This window comes from Sitophilus oryzae, unplaced genomic scaffold (genome assembly GCF_002938485.1).
Source record: "Sitophilus oryzae breed Bouriz unplaced genomic scaffold, Soryzae_2.0 scaffold_471_pilon_pilon, whole genome shotgun sequence".
Classification (NCBI taxonomy): domain Eukaryota; kingdom Metazoa; phylum Arthropoda; class Insecta; order Coleoptera; family Curculionidae; genus Sitophilus; species Sitophilus oryzae.
Genome location: NW_022147053.1, coordinates 811642 through 830448, shown reverse-complemented (window position 1 = coordinate 830448; position 18807 = coordinate 811642). Strand labels below are relative to the sequence as shown.

Below are 18807 nucleotides of genomic sequence, written 5' to 3'. Positions count from 1 at the left end.
AATGCCACTTTTTCACAATTATCACGGGTTTGAGTAAATAAAACTTAAATTAAACTCACAAGATAGCAATAATTACTTTGAAAATGGACGCTTTAAACACTTTTCGGAATTTTTTCAATGAGAGCGGTTTAGATTTTGAAAGATTTTATAATTTTTGAAGATTCTGACTTTGACAAGAGATATGGACAAGAGAAAATTATTTATGAATTATTTCTGCTTTTTTTGCGGTTGTTCTTAGCAACCGCTATAGCAACGCCAGATCGCGTACAACGGTCGCAACCTTTGAATAAGACTAAGGAGCATAATGCTATCCATGTAATCATGCATGGTGGGCGGAAAAAACACCATAAAAGCACTCTAGAGTGGGGATCCTTGACAGTTCTGTTTGACGATTCATTTGACACATTTGAATTTGATTTGAAATTTTGTGGATTTGTCAGTCTTTACGGAGCTTATTTTATGTTATTTATCATTTATTCGACTATTGATAGTTGTATAAAGGTAGTAAATCTAGATGGAAATTGTGGCAGAACTTAAATTAACAGTGACACTATCGCGATTTATCGAAAAAGATTCTAAAATAGTTGGTTGTGTAGCGTGCGGTAGATCTCGGCAAGAATTGAGTGTGAGAACTCTTCGCTAGTAAGTGACTATATAATATACATACGTGTAGTAAACCGATCATTTATGAAATTCACTTAAATTAACTAAATTATATATTTTTCTTGCATTTTAGCTTTTATTTATTACTTGTCAAAGATTAGATGTCAAAGAATTTAGATACGTTAATTTGACTTACCTGCTTCAGTAGCGTATCGGATGTTTGTGTTAATAAATACTTATTATAACTTATCTATTTTTATTAGAATTATATATTTTTATAACAATTTTAATAACTACCAACATTTATTCGCTACGTAAAATAAAACAACAAATTATTGAGTCTACCCCACGTCTACCCTACATCATAGTTTTACATTTTTTAAATAAAATTAGAACGACACTGATAAACCGGAATTTAAGTCGGCCATATTTGAGGCCCATCGCGGTGTACCTAAGATTTTTGATATGCTACTTCCTAAGTCTTCCTATTCAAGGTCGCAACCCAAAATTTTGACGGGCATTCCAATCTAAATTTATTTCCTTTATCTATGATTTTACTTTTATCAATCATTATTATGATTTTACTTATGTCAATCGTTACTGAATTACCATAACAACAAACGCAAAGAACAAACACTATAAGTCATTTTTTTTTAAATAATACTTGCAGCTAATTATTTTACCTTTCAATTTTTTATAATTTTAACTAAATATACAGGGTGATTCTGCAGATAAAATAAGTAAAAAAGTTCCTATAAATTTTTGTCCTAAAATAATTCGTTTTGAAGATACAGGGTGTAGAAGTTTCATTTTTATTTTTTTTTCAAATTATTAGTCGATATTTGGTTGAAAAAATGGTGGCTGGGTGTTTTTATGACTCCTACTTCTAAGAGGTTACAGGTTGTTTTGTTACCTACAGGTTGTTTAGCGTTTTGAAGGGTAATAACTTTTTGTTCGTACCTGTATAAAACTACTGAGGGAAAAATATACATTTCCGCTATTTTTTTACGTAAAAAAGCTCCCTTGGTAAAAATCGCTAAGAGCAACCGTTCTCAACCTATTTGGATTTTTTTTTCACTCAATAATATTATACATGTACACACAAAAAAATTGTTATTACTCTCCAAACCAGTTAAAAATATGTAGGTTCGTCCTCTACAAGTATGAGTCATATTGACATCAAAATAACACTTCTCATGTCAGAAATTATTTGGAAAAAAAAGAAATAAAAATGAAACTTCTACACCCTGTAACTCCCAAACGAAGCATTTTAAGACATGAATTCATACGAACTTTTTTACTTATTTTTATCTGCAGAATATGTTGGCTGAAATTTACCGATTACAATTCAGACCACCCTGTATAATCTCCTAAATTATTATAGAAAACTCCGGTTGGTGAACATCGAAGATCTGAAAAACCACGAAGGCGCGTTCGATCTGCAAGACTTCAAGTACACTGTCCAAAAAAGTATAGATCACTGCAGGGAGGTCCTGATCGACCAGTACTACTACGCAGTGTCCGACGTGTTTTTGCAAGGCTCCAAGAAGAACAAGCTGCCCAATCCTAGCAAACCCAAACGCATGAAGTCGTTCTATGATGCCGTGGCAACGATCATGACCAATCATTTGCAGACTTTGTGTCTAAAGTCACTCTATGATTTCATTGAGTACATAATGGACATAAAAGTAAGTCTTCACGGATAAATAGTATATTACACACCAAGGTGGAAAGTGTTTCATCACTGTCGAGAGATTTGATAGACTAACGAGGCGCGAAGCGCCGAGGTATACTAAATCTCAAGACAGATATGAAACTTTACACCGAGGTTTGTATACTATTTTATTTACAACCATCAACATTCTGCAAAATATTTTTTTTCATTTACAAAAGTTTTAAGAAAAAAATGCATAGTAGGTTTTTGAAACATTTAGGAGGATACATAAATAAGTCAAAATGTCACGAGTTGTCAAAATAGGAAATTACATTTAATTACAACCATATAAGTAATGTTGACATTTCCGACTTTTTAAAGGTTGGAAAATATCAGTTTTGTAAATTTTACTTCCCACCCACGCCACGGGTGGAAAGTTTACTTCCCTCCCGTGGGCGGGAAGTAAATACAGATTTTTAAACTAGGACGAAAACATTTTTTTAAAGATTTTAATTTGATAAAATGCTGCTTTAATTGCAACTTTTTTATAGAAATCTCTTTTAAGCAAACTACAATCGGTGCTACAATGTTCTATTAGGTACATTTTGTATTAAAAGTATTAAAATAAAAAGTTTAAAACAACAAATAACTATCTATTCAAATTAATTGTTACATTAATTAATGAATTATTATATGCTTTGACACTTATGGATATAAATGTTTGGGAGTGATTCATCGCTTGATGAAGTTAGAATCGACACGCGCGCTATCATTTTTACATTAAAAACATAAATTTTTACCGCAGACGTAGGTTTTTAAAGGCCCGGTTTAATCATCTGCCTGCGCTAATCCTACTTATTCTCAAATGTTAGCGTGATTGACAAAGACGATACTATATCGCGTTTCTTTGATTGATTCGTTTTTGTGCGTCAGTCCATTGGTGTGCTTGGTGTCGACCAATGGGGCATTCCAGTTTATATTTATAACCAAATATATGTTTTGACAAGACTTTGACAGTTAAAACAACCAATTACAACATATTATATATTGATTATTACTTTGAATAAGAAGACTAAGGAAGGAGCATATCAAAAATCCTAGGTACACCGCGATGGGCCTCAAATATGGCCGACTTAAATTCCGGTTTATCAGTGCCGTTCTAATTTTATTTAAAAAATGTAAAACTATGATGTAGGGTAGACGTAGGGTAGACTCAATAATTTGTTATTTTATTTTACGTTGTGAATAAATGTTGGTAGTTATTAAAATTGTTATAAAAATATATAATTCTAATAAAAATAGATAAGTTATAATAATTATTTATCACAAACATCCGATACGCTACTGAAGCAGGTAAGTCAAATTAACGTATCAAAATTCTTTGACATATGATCTTTGACAAGTAGTAAATAAAAGCTAAAATGCAAGAAAAATATATAATTTAGTTAATTTAAGTGAATTTCATAAATGATCGGTTTACTACACGTATGTATATTATATAGTCACTTACTAGCGAAAAGTTGTTCCATTATTTCACTCAATTTTTGCCGAGATCTACCGCACGCTACACAACCAACTATTTTAGACTCTTTTTCGATAAATCGCGATAGTGTCACTGTTAATTTAAGTTCTGCCACAATTTCCATCTAGATTTACTACCTTTATACAACTATCAATAGTAGAACAAATAATAAATAACATAAAATAAGCTCCGTAAAGACTGTCAAATCCACAAAATTTCAAATCAAATTCAAATGTGTCAAATGAATCGTCAAACAGAACTGTCAAAGACCCCCACCCTAGAGTGCTTTTTCTGCCCACCGTGCATGAATACATGGATAGCATTATGCTCCTTCCTTAGTCTTCTTATTCAAAGGATTATTATATGACTTGAAACACCACGGCACTGGAATTAAGTTTTATGTGACCTTGAATCACTCCCAAACATTCGTGGCGCTTACTATACCACCTTGTTGGTGTGTTTTGGTAGTTGATATTGCAATTTCTTCATTTTTTCCTGTCGCATTTTGATTGCTATTTAAATTATCCAGGATATTGTTAGGACTGAAGCTAGTCCGAGAAGTACATGGCATGGACAGCATATCAGCTGTTTTAAATTGACTGTCTAAAGACGAATCCACGTACCCTTCGGCCTAGACTTCCACCCGCCTAAACGTTTAAGTTGTAGAACATCTCCTCCACTGTTGGTAAGCAATGTCGCAGCCGTTCGTCTAAACGAATGTCTGGTAAATCTCTCTGATTGTGGGAGTTTTAAAAAGGTCGCAATTTTCTTTGGGAACTGGGAAATTGAGTTGTGAGCTAACGGTTGGTTTGTTGCTTTTCCAAAGCGGCACTGAATAAAAAATCTGTCGTTTTTAATATTGTCCCGTAACTGAAGATAATTTTTGAGAACTTTGACCCAACTGGTATCAGTTATTAAAAAAGATTTACTGATTTAGGTCTTTGTCTGTGGAATTTCAATTGACACTTTTTCTTCTCTTACGTTCACGTGTTTTATTTCCATTTTCAACAATTCATCGCTTCAGCAAGCCCCAGATACACCGATTACCAGAGACGGCGCCGCCTAAAACAACAGGAGTGTTATTAGATACGATTCTAAAATGGGCATACCAAAAAGAGTCAAAAGGGTAAATTTAAATTTTTACCTTGATAGTAAGAAAGTCCTGCGGAGCTTTTTGAAGAAAATCGTCTATATATGTCCTTGAAAAAATGTAAGACTTCGTTGGTTGGTACCCCTTATTCTGCCTCTTTGCAAATGGAAGTAACTTTCCGAAATTTGAAATGTTAACGCGCTCCCTCAGCGCTAACATGGTTTTTATCATGCTGTACATTGACCACATTTAAAACTAACTTGTTTGGCAGACCAGCTCTGGTCCGCCACAAAATTATAGACATTATTTTTTTTAGTATTCAAATAAGGGGTTTCAAATCAAGTTGGTTCAACGTGCAAATATTCTCTGTTTTGAACCGCCATTCAAAAACTTCAAAGACGTTCTCATCAACAAAATTGATGGCATAGTGGAAGCGGTTATGGATATTCCTCGCCTGGAAACGAAACTGTATCTGGATTGGGCCGAACAAGATCAATTCTTGAAGGTAAATATCAGAAAAACAATTATAGTCTGTCCAACGACAAGATCCTTGACAGTGATAGATGTGTCTGTCATTTTATTTTCAAAATAGGTTGTCATTTTATTTTCAAAGTAGTTTATTTTATTTTACGAAGAAATAAGTTGGTACAATTGGAACGTATAGCAGAAAATTAATATATTTAAAATTTGAGTGACAAGTGATTACTTCAAAATATTGTGAAAAACAAACTGTATAAAATTGAAAAAAATCTAATCGAGTTATTTTATTAAAAACAATTACAGTATGTGTTAATTAATACAAAACAAGCAAGGATGTATTTTAAAAACACCAAATATCAAAAAAAGATAAAAGAGATTTCCTGCTTTCAAGCCGTACGTGTTTCAAGCTCAAGCAACTTCCTGCATTTATTGTTACATTTATCAATATAATTATTCAATATGATTATTATTTACCTATCGTGTGCTGCTATTTTAGAGATACTCCAGTTTTTGGTATCATATACAAGATAGTATACAAACTTTATTTGTGGCTAATACAACTCTTTGGCCATAATCTCTGGCAAACTGTCTCTGGGCACCGAATATTAACTGTGAACTATGGTGTGGGTAAACACTTAATTTCCCCTTTAAGTTTTGCTCCACTTAATTTTAAAAAACACGAAACACACGTAATAACACAGTTCAAAAGGCAAAATGCAAAATATTTATCATTTCTATTTGACATAATTTGACACAAAATTATAACCTATAATTTGGAAAGAGTTTGACAACTCTCAAAAATCTTTTAAATACTGACCCAAAATCTAAAATTATAAAATACGATAACATAACATTTCAGAAACACAATTATAATAAAAATACGATATACGGTCGCTATTTTAGAAAGAGTTTGTTCCTTTATGCTAAACATACTATTATAAAACAATCAACTATTGATTTCTAACCACAATTTCTCTTGACGGTTAGGTTAGGTTTGGTTAGGCGGATAAACTAAGCACGTTTGTATAGAGGTAACTTCTGTCCAATGAATGTCCATTCCTTCATTTGAGGATAGTTACTTATAGTCTAAGAGCTAGCAACGTTTTCGAGAAAGTATTTTAAGACGTCTTGCTCTTTGATATATCGTTTACTATGCTCTCTGGAACAGCATGCGGCCCGTCTGGCTGCCGATACCCGTTGCGTTCACTACTGCGCATTGGAAGAAGATCCTATATTTTTTTAATTTAGTCCTATAAATTCTAGCATTGAATATAAATCGAACATGTCCCCATAGCGCAGTGCGTAGGGTTTCCGACTACGAACCGATGATTCAGAGTTCGAATTCGGGTCAGGGCAAAGACGTTTTTATTTTATTTTCGTGTATAATCTGATAGTAAAGCCATTAAATAATTCTGGTGATTAAAAAAAAACAAATATTTAATACTTTGCTATCAAACTATAAACGAAAATAAAATAAAAACGTCTTCGCCTTGACCCGGATTCGAACTCTGAATCATCGGTTCGTAGTCGGAAACCCTACGCACTGCGCTATGGAGACACGTTCGATTTATATTCAATACTAGAATTTAACGGACTAAATAAAAAAAATATATAGGATCTTCTTCCGATGCGCAGGAGTGAACGCAACGGGTATCGGCAGCCAGATGGGCCGCATGCTGTTAAAGAGAGCATTAGAATTTTAGAATTTTTTAGAATTTAGAATGAGTGGGAGGGGGGTTAATCACTTCGACCTTACAGATCCATTGTGTCCCCCTTTCTTGAATCATAACTCATCATACAGTCCCAGGGCTTTGACAAAAGCCAGTATCTGGGACGGTTTTATAGAGGGTAGTTCTCCATCTCCAATATCATCGTACCAAAATTCATGGCACGAATGGTTGTCATCTCGGCGCACTCAGTGATGAGGTGTACTGGTGTTTCCCCATCTTCCCCACAGAATCTGCATTCGCCGTTTCTTCTTAGTTTCAATCTACTGAGGTGTTCGTTGAGGAGACAGTGTCCTGTTAAAAACCCCGTGACAATCCGAAGATTGTTCTTACTCAGACCCAGGAAGATCTGTGATTTTTCTTCATCATAAGCCCTCAGAAACTTCTTCGAGTGTCTTAGACCATTGGAAAATTTCCATTCCAGGTTGCGGATGGAATCTTCCAAGTTCTTGAGTTCCGCCTTGAGTTGGTTACCACTTGGAAAGCAGAACGGTTCTGGTTCAGTTAGTGGAGTGTTCGCTGCTTTCCTAGCTAGATTATTTGCTTTTTCATTGCCTTCTATCCCTTGGTGAGCAGGCACCCAGTGTAGGAGGACTTTGTTTTCTTTGCCTAATTTATTCAGCTTCTCTATGCATTCTTTGACCAATTTCGAATTGATTGATACTGAGTTGATCGCCTTTAACGCTGCTTGACTATCAGACAAGATGGCTATTTCTTGTTTCCGATAGTTCCTATCTAAGATAAGTTGTACGCATCTCTCGATAGCGTAGATTTCTGCCTGTTGGATACTAGGGTAAGTGCCCATTGGTTCGGAGTAATTAGCTCTCGGCCCAAACACTCCGATCCCTGTTCCCGTATTGGTTTTGGAAGCATCAGAATACCAAGTTATGGTATGGTCTTTTAACTGCTGGGCAAGCGTTTCGCTCTTCCAATCCTTCTTATTGCTCAATACTACATTGACATGTTTGTCAAAGTTGTACGTTCTTGGCATATCGTCCACTGGGAGTTGCAGGAGTGGTATTTCCTTTTGAGGGTGTTCCAAGCCCCTGATCTGACAATTCTCCCAGTACTAATTCCGTTAGTGACCATTCTAATCATTGTCGCATTGGCATATCTACCAATGACAATGTGCAGTGGTGTTAGATCTAGAATGACCTCCATTGCTGCTGTTGGACAGGTTCTCATGGCTCCTGTGATGCAAACACATGCTAGTCTCTGGACTTTGCATAGGTTTAGCCTTGCCGTCCGTTGCTCTAGTTTTGTGTACCAGGCAACTGCTCCATAAGTAATCATGGGTCTTACTATCATGGTATACATCCAGCGCAAAATGTTAGGGGAGCAGCCCCATCTATTTCCGGCCAGTCTTCTGCATATCATGAGAGCCTTTATGGCTTTGCTGGTAGTGTTCTTAATATGCCTGTTCTACAGGAGTTTACTGTCCTAAAGAGAGCATAGTAAAAGATATATCAAAGAGCCAGCTTTCTTAAAATACTTTCTCGAAAACGTTGCTAGCTCTTAGACTATTAATTATTGTTATAGCCAACAATTCCGGAAGAAACAATCCTAAACTACAAATACCGAATCAAAGATTTGCTGGAAAACCAACGTATCGGCCCCGAACTGAGAGTTCAAGATTTTGACGAGTACATGCCCCTGATCAACGGCGAAGCTGACGAGGAGATCAACCAGTTCCTAGCCGGCGATCACAAGCTCGAAGACTACGCCAGACAGATACTCAAGTACAAGGAGATCATGGATAAAGTACCGCTCAGTACTTCGCACGTGATTACAATGGAGATGTATGAGATGAACAGGCACGACTTGATCAAAACTCTGGAGATGCAGGCGGACTTGTTCAGGGAGAGTCTGATACAGAGATGTGTCAAGACGTACCAGTACATGTGCAAAGCGTAAGACTACAATAACTTTTTAACATAGACGGCCGGTTTAAATTAGCCAATCAAAACAAAGAGGCTGTAATAAATATCGAATAATAATTATTTCGATAATTCTCTATCCTTTTATTATACAGGGTAGTCCGAACTGTATTCTGGAAAGTTCTGTTTGTATATTTTTTCACTCAGTACTTTTATAAAGGTACGGATGAAAAGTTATTATCCTTCAAACCGGTTAAAAAATATGTAGGTGGCGCTATCTACAAGTAGGAGTCATATTGACATCAAAATCAAATTTCTCATGTCAAAAAACTTCCAGATACCAATTTTCATCCAAATATTGATGTTACTTCAGAAATTATTTAGAAAAATCGAAATAAAAATGACTACAAAACTTCTACTATCCCCTATGTTATAGGGCATGTTTCTCTCTACAATTTCCTGTCTCACAATGTACCGTTTGTGTCGGGGAAGGGATCATAGTTTCATAGTTGTCGATTTTCGAAAGAAATTAGTACATGTATATTATTTCGTATATTTTTCATTTTATTGATTTTATGGAAAGCACTGTTCATTAAAATGTTGTATCCTATGTTATAGGGCTTGTTTCTCTCTACAATTTCCTGTTTCACAATGTACTGTTTGTGTCCGGGAAGGGTTCATAGTTTCATAGTTGTCGATTTTCGAAAGAAATCAGTACATGTATATTATTTCGTATATTTTTCATTTTATTGATTTTATGGAAAGCACTGTTCATTAAAATTTTGTATCCTATGTTATAGGGCTTGTTTCTCTCTACAATTTCCTGTTTCACAATGTACTGTTTGTGTCCGGGAAGGATTCATAGTTTCATAGTTGTCGATTTTCGAAAGAAATCAGTACATGTATATTATTTCGTATATTTTTCATTTTATTGATTTTATGGAAAGCACTGTTCATTAAAATTTTGTATCCTATGTTATAGGGCTTGTTTCTCTCTACAATCTCCTGTTTCACAATGTACCGTTTGTGTCGGGGAAGGGTTAATAGTTTCATAGTTGTCGATTTTCGAAAGAAATCAGTACATGAATATTATTTCGTATATTTTTCACTTTATTGATTTTATGGAAAGAACTGTTCAATACCTACCAAACTTCTACACCATGTATCTCCGAAAGTAAATATTTTGGCACATACATTTATACGAACTTTTTTTACCTATTTTTATGTGCAGAATATGCTGCCGAAGTTTCCGGAATACAGTTTGGAACATCCTGTATACTAGCTGAATATTATCATCATTTGACATTTAATTTAACTTACAAAAAATTTAAATAAATCTATTTCTCTTTTAGTTTAGGTGAAGAATACCAGACAATAGCAGAAAAAGCGCTGAATATACCGGGCGATACGGCTGAACTGATGGAACTAATAAGATATGTCAGGGACGTGGAAACTCTTATCCTTTACCAGATGGAAGACCGACTAAGAGAAGTGATGGAATACATACTATTTCTGGCAGATCACACTCTGTTCACGCCGGTAGAGATGAAACAAAATAACATCACTTTCCACTGGTAAATAAAAGTATATCCGATACCAATTACACTTTTAGTTACGTAATCGAGGGCGCGATTTTTAAATTCATTATTGCCAACCATAGATATATTCGGCGCCGGGCTGACTAACCGGAATTTAAATTTCCCGCTGCATGGGGTTCAGGTGATAGCTCTGCTGTAAAAAATGTCAAGTTGCCTCATTTATTCATTTATTTCCTGACATTGTTATTAGTTTTGAAACTTTAGTTTTGTATTACGAGTTTTTGGGTAAATGAATTGTGTTGTGATGAAGCTTAAAAATGTTTACTAGACCTTGCAGTCGAACATTGTTCATTTTAGAACCTCTTTTAGTGCGAAGTAGTACAAGATAGCTTAATAGCCGTACAAAAAACTCATCACAATTTTATTAAAATATTTTGAACGGGAAAGCGGTAGTAATGGCCCTTTATGTCCCTTAAGCCCAAATTACATTTACGAGTAAACCGTATACGGGTGCTCGTATAGGAGTACGAGTTTTATTTACATTTAAATTTAGAATCGTATGCCATTAAAGTGTGTAAATATGGCGCCTAGTAAAAGAAAGCGTACTGCTATAGCCGGAATTCTAATGTTAATAATGAAAAAAAGAATAGAATGTCAACAGATTGTTAGAAAAAAAAGGCCAGTGTGGGTTAAAACCTCTTTACAATCAAGAAGTGTTTTGGGATTTGAAGAAAAATTATTAACCGAGTTATTATATAATTAACTATATATTCTTTGCTTTACATCCCATAAACACTTCATATTGTGGTAAAGATCTATAAATCCATCAATATCCTCCGGCGATAACTTTATTTGCCGCCATTTTTGTCAATAAACAAAACCGGTACTCGTAATGAAATCGGATCTCACTCAACTTTGAGACAAACACGTATACGATCTACGAGTTCCTATTTACATATGCGAAATCGTATACGATTCGCTTACTCGTATACGACTTACTCGTAAATGTAATTTCGGCTTTAAGTGCTGTTAAGAAGGTGAGTTTTGTTGACGTAAATAATAACTGTTTATATATTTATAATTAATTTAGTTTTGTTTCCTAAAATATTTTGATTTAAAGAAAATATGTAAAAGTGGGCAACGCTGTACTGGCCAAGCTTAATCACGTGACTAAAAGTTTTTTTGATATGAACTATAATGTTTTTACAATTGCAAATGAAAGTTTTGCAAGAGAGAATTTTTTTTACTTTATTTTTTTTAATTATTTCCTTTTTTAAAATCTCTTGTTTTCTTAATGTCAGGTATTTGCACATGCCCAAAGTGATCGAAGAACACAAACAAATGATCGAGGCAAAAATGGAAGAATTCCAAGCGCAACTCGCATTGAGGATTCAGAAATTCACGGACGATTTGGAGATGTACGCCAAGATGGTCGACGAACTTCAGTACAACGGCAACGTTGAAGACCTGCCACGATACCACAAGAAGGCTACGAAACTTGACGAAAGGTATTATATATTTTAGCGATGGGTTGTTATTTAACTATCTGTTATTTTATAATTATTTAGAAATAACATAACGCAACCGTTACTACTTCTAAAAAATAACAGATATAAAATAACGACACGTAGAGATCGACCGCTCGTGAAACGCTCGTGAAACGAAGTCGGCGCTCTGCACCGCCACGAAGTTCTATGCGGCTCGAAGCAATTCCAAAAAACAACTAGTATGGATGGAAAATGTGTTATTTCGACAACCATCGATACAGGCGGCGAGATACAACGGACAACGGAGTGGGGAATGCGCTACGGCGAATGTAGCTGCATCGGTATATCGGTGTTGGGCTTGCAACAGCTTAGGAATAATAGGATATAAAAGAAGCAGCTTTGTTGAAACGATTGCGGGCATAACGCCTGGCGGTCGAGATAACAGGAGTGGGAAAGTAACGCTGCTGCATCGGTCGATTGTCGATGGAGGCTCGCAACGGGTTGGAGAATAACGTATAGAAAATAAGCAGTAATTTTAAATACGTTGTTTTTTAACCTGTTACGAGCATAACAGGCAGCGGTCGAGATAATCGGAGTGGGAAAGTAACGCTGCTGCATCGGTCGATTGTCGATAGAGGTTCGAAACAGGTTGGAGAATAACGCATCAGTTGCTTTAGATACATTGATTTTCAACCTGTTACGAGCATAATGGGCGGAGGTCGAGATATTATGGCGCTGTATGTTTCAGTACTTAAAGTTATTAAGTTTCAGCTAGTTAGTTATTTTTATTAATATCTTTAAATATATACTTTCATTGTTTTTGCTACATTTTAAAACTCTTCAAAAACAATTTTACTAAGATTTACTTTAAGAAATTGTGAATGGTGCTTAGAAATTTAGTGATTAATTTATTTATTATAATAATGAGAAGTATTTAATAAAAAATGGAAATAACAATTTAATTAATTATTTAGTAATATGTATATTTTTCTAAAGAAATGCTTTAGAAAAAACAAGTTTTGAGTTTTTCTAAATTTTCCCAGTCTTAAATTATTACAATACAGTAGTTGCAAAGTAATAGTTTGCAGTGATAAAAATAAAAACACTATGTTAAGAAAAAACCGTTTAAAAGGTCGCAAACACATTCAGTATAACATTCATTTTAAATAATGTATATTCGTTAGTTTTGCTGCGATTTAAAGCTCTTCAAAAAACAAATTTACTATTCAGAGATAATGATACAACAAACGATAGATACTAAAAATACACTAAATAAAGATATTACTTTTCAACTACTAAAACAAGTAAAGGCTAAATTATAAAAACTTCAAATTATTTGGAATTGCACTAAGAAAAATTAATCTCTTGAAATACTATAATTAGATATTAGCCTTGTTTATACAGTATGTCCCTGGATTGTCTTTATAAGAGGAAATAAAGAAACCTGTTATTTTTAAGGTGTTATTTTAAGCTGCTTTTTATAAATAACTATAACAGTTTCAATTGTTATCTAAAAATAACAGTTTTGCCCACGACTAAAAGGTATACAGGGTCTTTCACGCAACTGTTTCATTAAAAGTTATACAGGGTGAGGCTTATAACGCATCGTACAGTCTCGGGGCTTTGACAAAAGCCAGTATCTGAGATGGTTTTACAGAGGTTAGTTCTCCAAGGAAAAAATTAAAAACAATTAAAATATAATTTGCAATATTAATGGTATCCTCTTTTTTTAATCAACTTGTGCTTAATTTTTTATGTCTTCTAAAATTAATAATTATGTACCTTCAAAAAATTTCGTTATAGCTGAAATAGCCCCACTAGCAAAACCGGTGCGTAAAAATATGTCTCAATAATAAATCATAATACAAGTTTTTCTGAACATATCAAAATATTTCCTTTTTTTTGGTATTTTCACAAATTATACTTCCTAAAACAGCGTCTACACTATGCGATAAACTTTTTTGATTTCGATTTATTTCCAGTTGTCTTGACCCACTTCGGTTTGCCTCAACCTACTTTCGATTTCTTAAAAGCGCCTGAAAACTAATCGTGAGGAGGGCGAGGGGGGATATTTTGGCGTTTTTTGTTGCCTCGTTCAATTTTGTTTTGTTTTGAGCTATTTTCAAAACGTGTCGGTATCTGTACCGGAAGCAAAGGATTTTTTTTCATAAATATCAGTGAAATAAGTAAACCTAGACGTTTCTAAAATAGCTGTTGTTACGATGATATTTCGTTAATTACATCTCGTTTTTTGTTATATTGATATACAGAATTAATATTTGAACACGCGGTTATTATATGTATAGTAGATATTTAGGAACAAAACTTTTCACTTAAACTGCAGTAATATAATTACAATATTTTTATGATTTAATTTTATTATAATGAATTAGTATATAAAATTGTATATGATATGTTTGTTTACGGCCTTAATTGATTAATATAACAGTAGTATTGCTTGATGAGTAATACTGGTAACTTTATCAATATATCCGCTTGGGAAAATTATTAATTGACCCAATGTCAACAAAATTATGGTTCACGGACATTATTTAACAGAAATGTTGTTTTATTATAAAAATTATAAAAATAATATTTTTACTAAAATTATCCCAATTTAGGATAAAACGCGACTTAGACGCCATATTATTATAGTTTTGTATTTCTGTGAATTAGGATTTTAAACAACGTTGCAGTTTGTACTAAATTAGGCGGCTAGCCGACGTAGGTATCCAACGTCGTTTCGACCCAAAAATTATTCTCCAAACTAATACAGACTAGGGTTGGCACGAGGTTGTGCCGACGTTGCGCCCCGACGTTTGGTCGCGTGACACAACGTTGTCCCGACGTCCAAATGCTGCTTGGGTGGTTTTATATAAATCAATTCAACTGGTATTTATTATGCAGGGATTTAGACAATTAAAACTAGAAAAACAAAACCAAATTCGTGAACCAAACCTTGCTACAGACTACAGCGTAAATGTTACTTTACCATAACCAGAAATAATAAATAATTAGACGATTTTTTAAATAATTTTGTGTATATTTTGTTCATGAGGCGCAATACCGTGGATGATAAGCCGATAAATGGTAGACCGCTAGTTAGTCACTGTTTTATTTTTTTACTATATTGTAATTAATAATATTAGACAATGATTAAAACTAAATATTCTTGTGTAACCTTCGAGAAATAGCCAATTTAATTTACCATCGGTAACTGCTTTCATATAAGTTTTTCTATGTTTACTTATTTTTCTGAAGCCACCACAACGTTTGACCTTGATTGCCTCGTGCTATTTCACAAAATAGTACTGTAAATATAAGCCCGTGTTATAAAAATTAGTTAGTGATTGGTTGTTTGTTTTTTATTGTCAATCTTGGTTAACAATAAAAAACAAACAAGCAATCAGGGCGGGCCTCGATCTATTTCAGGAAACGTAGCAACAAATTTTTATAGCACGGGCTTATACTTATCGTACTATTTCTAAAAATGTTTTGCGAAATGTTTCACAAAATATTTCCAGAAATATTTCCTAAAAGCTGTTTAATTCTAGCGTTAAATGAAAAATTGAATTTTCAATCTGACGCTTTTGAAGTTACCCTGTATATATTTTTCTTTTAGATTGATCCACGCTATGGAAAGAATCGACCAGTTCAACGAAGAAGAGCAAGCTTTCGGCTTCGAACTATCCCAGTACCCTGTCCGCAAACAAGTCCACGAAAGACTGGCACCATACAAGAAGCTCTACGACAACTCTACCGACTTCATCAACAAGCACGAGCTCTGGATGAAGTCCAGAGTGGGCTCGTACGATCCAGAAGAAATCGAAACTGACGTGGGAACGTACTACAGGAATATTTATAAATTGGAGAAGCTGTTTTCTGACAGACCCGCCACTTTGAATCTGGCTACGACAGTAAAGAGCACCAGTTTTGTTTAATAATAACATCTTAAGTAAATGTTTTAGGTTAGGGAAGAAATTGAAGGTTTTAAGGAACACATGCCTATTATCCAGACGTTGGGCAATCCTGGAATGAAGGAACGCCATTGGGAGAAGGTGTCTGAAATTGTAGGATTTCCTATTAAAGGTATAGTTGCCTTTGAAACACCTGGAATGTGGTAAAGTGAAAATTTTATCAATTATTCGCATGGGTTGAAGTTATAACGAAAAATAATAGACTGGATCGGTAGTGGCATTGGGCATTTTGTTGTTATAATTTCCAAATGTTAGGATTCCCTTTCTTTGATTTACATAAAATCCTAGTTATTTTTTATAACTATGATTGAGAAAAAACTATTTAGAATGCCTCAATTAGGGAAATTTAAAGAAAAATTTAAATTTTTTACTTTTGCGTTACTGTTACGGCCGCTAGCAGGCAACTTTTTAACAGCCACCTACAACTGTTTTGAAGAGTAATAACTTTTTGTCCGTACCTGTATAAAACTACTGAGTGAAAAAATATACATTTACGACATTTTTTTAAGTAAAACAGGTCTCTTGGTAAAAATGGCTACGAATAATGGTTCTCGAGATATTTGGAATTGAAATTATTGTTAAGGTGGTGGCGCCATCTGTCGGAGAAGCGACAAACTAAACCGCAACGTGTATTGCTGGTTGCCTACATTTTTACTAGCAAGTAAAAGAAATACTACAGAATTCTAGAAAAAGGTTCCAGAAACAGTTGGTAGGGTATATAAAAGAGGGCGATCGGCAGTTGGGACAGTTGAAGTGGGAATTCGAAAACACGGCGTTTAAAATTGTGAATCGTGAAAATTGGCGAAGTAATTTTATAAATAGTTAATTGTGTGCTGTAATTAGTACAAATTGTGTGTAAATAGTGAGAAAAATTAATTCGATAAGTATTTTATCGTGAGTTTAAATTAGTGGACCCACGGCATCCGTAACATTATCAATACCTGTCATCATTAACATAAATTAAACACGTTGACTAAATAGTTATTAGACTAAAATCATAAATTTATAATGATTTTGAGCCAAAAGTTCAACAGAAACTGTTCTATCATCATTTTTACCAATAAAAATTTGTGATTAATTTAAAAAAATAAGAAGTTCCCAAATTTCCCAATTTTTTTCAATCATTTCAGTCAAATAACTATCTACTCAACATGTTTATTTTTTGTCGATAATGACATTTATTGACTATTTCCATTCTAAATATCTTGAGAACGGTTGCTCGTAGCGTAGCTCGGAGTGTATTTTTACCAAGAGACACTTTTTCACTTATTTTCATCTGCAGAATATGCTGGCGAAGTTTCCGGAATACAGTTCGGACCACCCTGTATAGAGCCATTTAATATCTAAAGGTGCCTCTACCTGGGCAGAAGTTGTTAATGGTCTACTGCCATCGTTCACAGAAAATTGTTTTTTTTTGTTTTTATTTTATTTATAATACCTACTTGTTTTTAGTTAAAAAGAAGTAGAAAAAAGACTCAAAGTCTACTTCTACATCTTTTTAATTTAAACCAGGTCTCTTTGAGAGGTATGGACGCCTTCTTTAAATTTTCTGGTTTTAGTTGATGATGACCTCACATTGGAAAAGATCATTGACTATGGGTTGGACGACTACATCGAGAAGTTCGAAGCCATATCTGAAGCGGCCACCAAAGAAAACAACTTGGAAAAGAACTTGAACAAGATGATCTCCGAGTGGGTCGACATGGAGTTCACAGTTCTTGCCTACAGAGACACCGGAACTTATATTTTATCGGCCATAGATGACATTCAAGTACAACTAGATGATCATATCGTCAAGACTCAGACCATGAAGAATTCGCCTTATATCAAACCATTTGAAAAGGAAACTCTGTAAGTCCCTCCACGTACTAAATTAGTTATTGTGGTCCTATTAGGTTACATTTTTCAGTTCTATCCTTTTCAAAAAGCCTAGCAACTTGGGGTCTGAACCTTTCATATAAGCTCTGCCTGTTTTGCATTAAGACCTGTTTCTAAGGAGCTTAACTTGTCGGTGGCTAGAACTACCGTATGATCGAATAAAAACGGCGTCAGCGATGGCTATGAAATGAAGATCGCTGTCATTTTAAATGTAAAATTATATGGGAAATGTCATCGATCGTCATTTCCAAGCCAACTGGACGCCGTTTTTTTTCGATCATACGGTATTTATTATGCACTTTTTGAGTCGCACCTCAGATATGCCCTTCCATTCTGGGGTACGTGTTGTGCGATTCAATTTGACCGCATTTTCAAGCTCCAGAAGGGAGCTGTTCGATATTCACTGGGACTAAAGAGCAGAACTCATTGCCAGGACTTGTTTAAAAAATTAAAAATATTAACTCTTCCTTCCTTATTTATATTTGAATCTGTTTGACTAATACGTAAGCATGTATCAGCTTCTCAAGAAAAGCCATCTTACACTTATCCACTCAGGAACGCGGAGCAAGATCTTTATCTACATACCCCACGCTCAGAGTTAGTTAAAAGTTCAATATTATACAACTCGAAAAAAATGCACCAAATCACCTGTCATTTGAAATCAAATCCATAACATAATTTTCTTCATTTCGCAAAGCATTGAAATCTTTTATTTACTAGATAAGGCTTTCTACGCCGTAAATGACTTATATTTTGATAATCGAATTTGATCTTGTAAACACTGGTCTAATGTTTGCTATTACTATATTTACTATAAACTTACTAAATATCTTTGAATCTTATTTTTATTTTTTTATTCTTTGACATTGTAAACATTTATAAATGTTTATTTTAAACAATAAGACTCTCTTTTGTTTGTTTACTTTACCTTTGTCTACAAACTGTAAATTTTTTTGACAATAAAGGCTTTTATT

The 18807-nt window shown here is 34.3% G+C and overlaps 1 protein-coding gene across 1 annotated transcript in view; it reads left to right on the top strand.

Moving 5' to 3' along the window:
• LOC115886208 (dynein heavy chain 7, axonemal) overlaps window positions 1–18807 on the top strand; it is a 78150-nt gene that overhangs the window by 5981 nt on the left and 53362 nt on the right. The window contains exons 5-12 of the mRNA XM_030905295.1: window positions 1988–2291; window positions 5186–5374; window positions 8616–8986; window positions 10306–10527; window positions 11793–11999; window positions 15601–15895; window positions 15947–16067; window positions 17515–17806. Of these exons, the coding sequence (XP_030761155.1) occupies window positions 1988–2291; window positions 5186–5374; window positions 8616–8986; window positions 10306–10527; window positions 11793–11999; window positions 15601–15895; window positions 15947–16067; window positions 17515–17806 (2001 nt within the window). The remainder of the gene's footprint in view (window positions 1–1987; window positions 2292–5185; window positions 5375–8615; window positions 8987–10305; window positions 10528–11792; window positions 12000–15600; window positions 15896–15946; window positions 16068–17514; window positions 17807–18807) is intronic.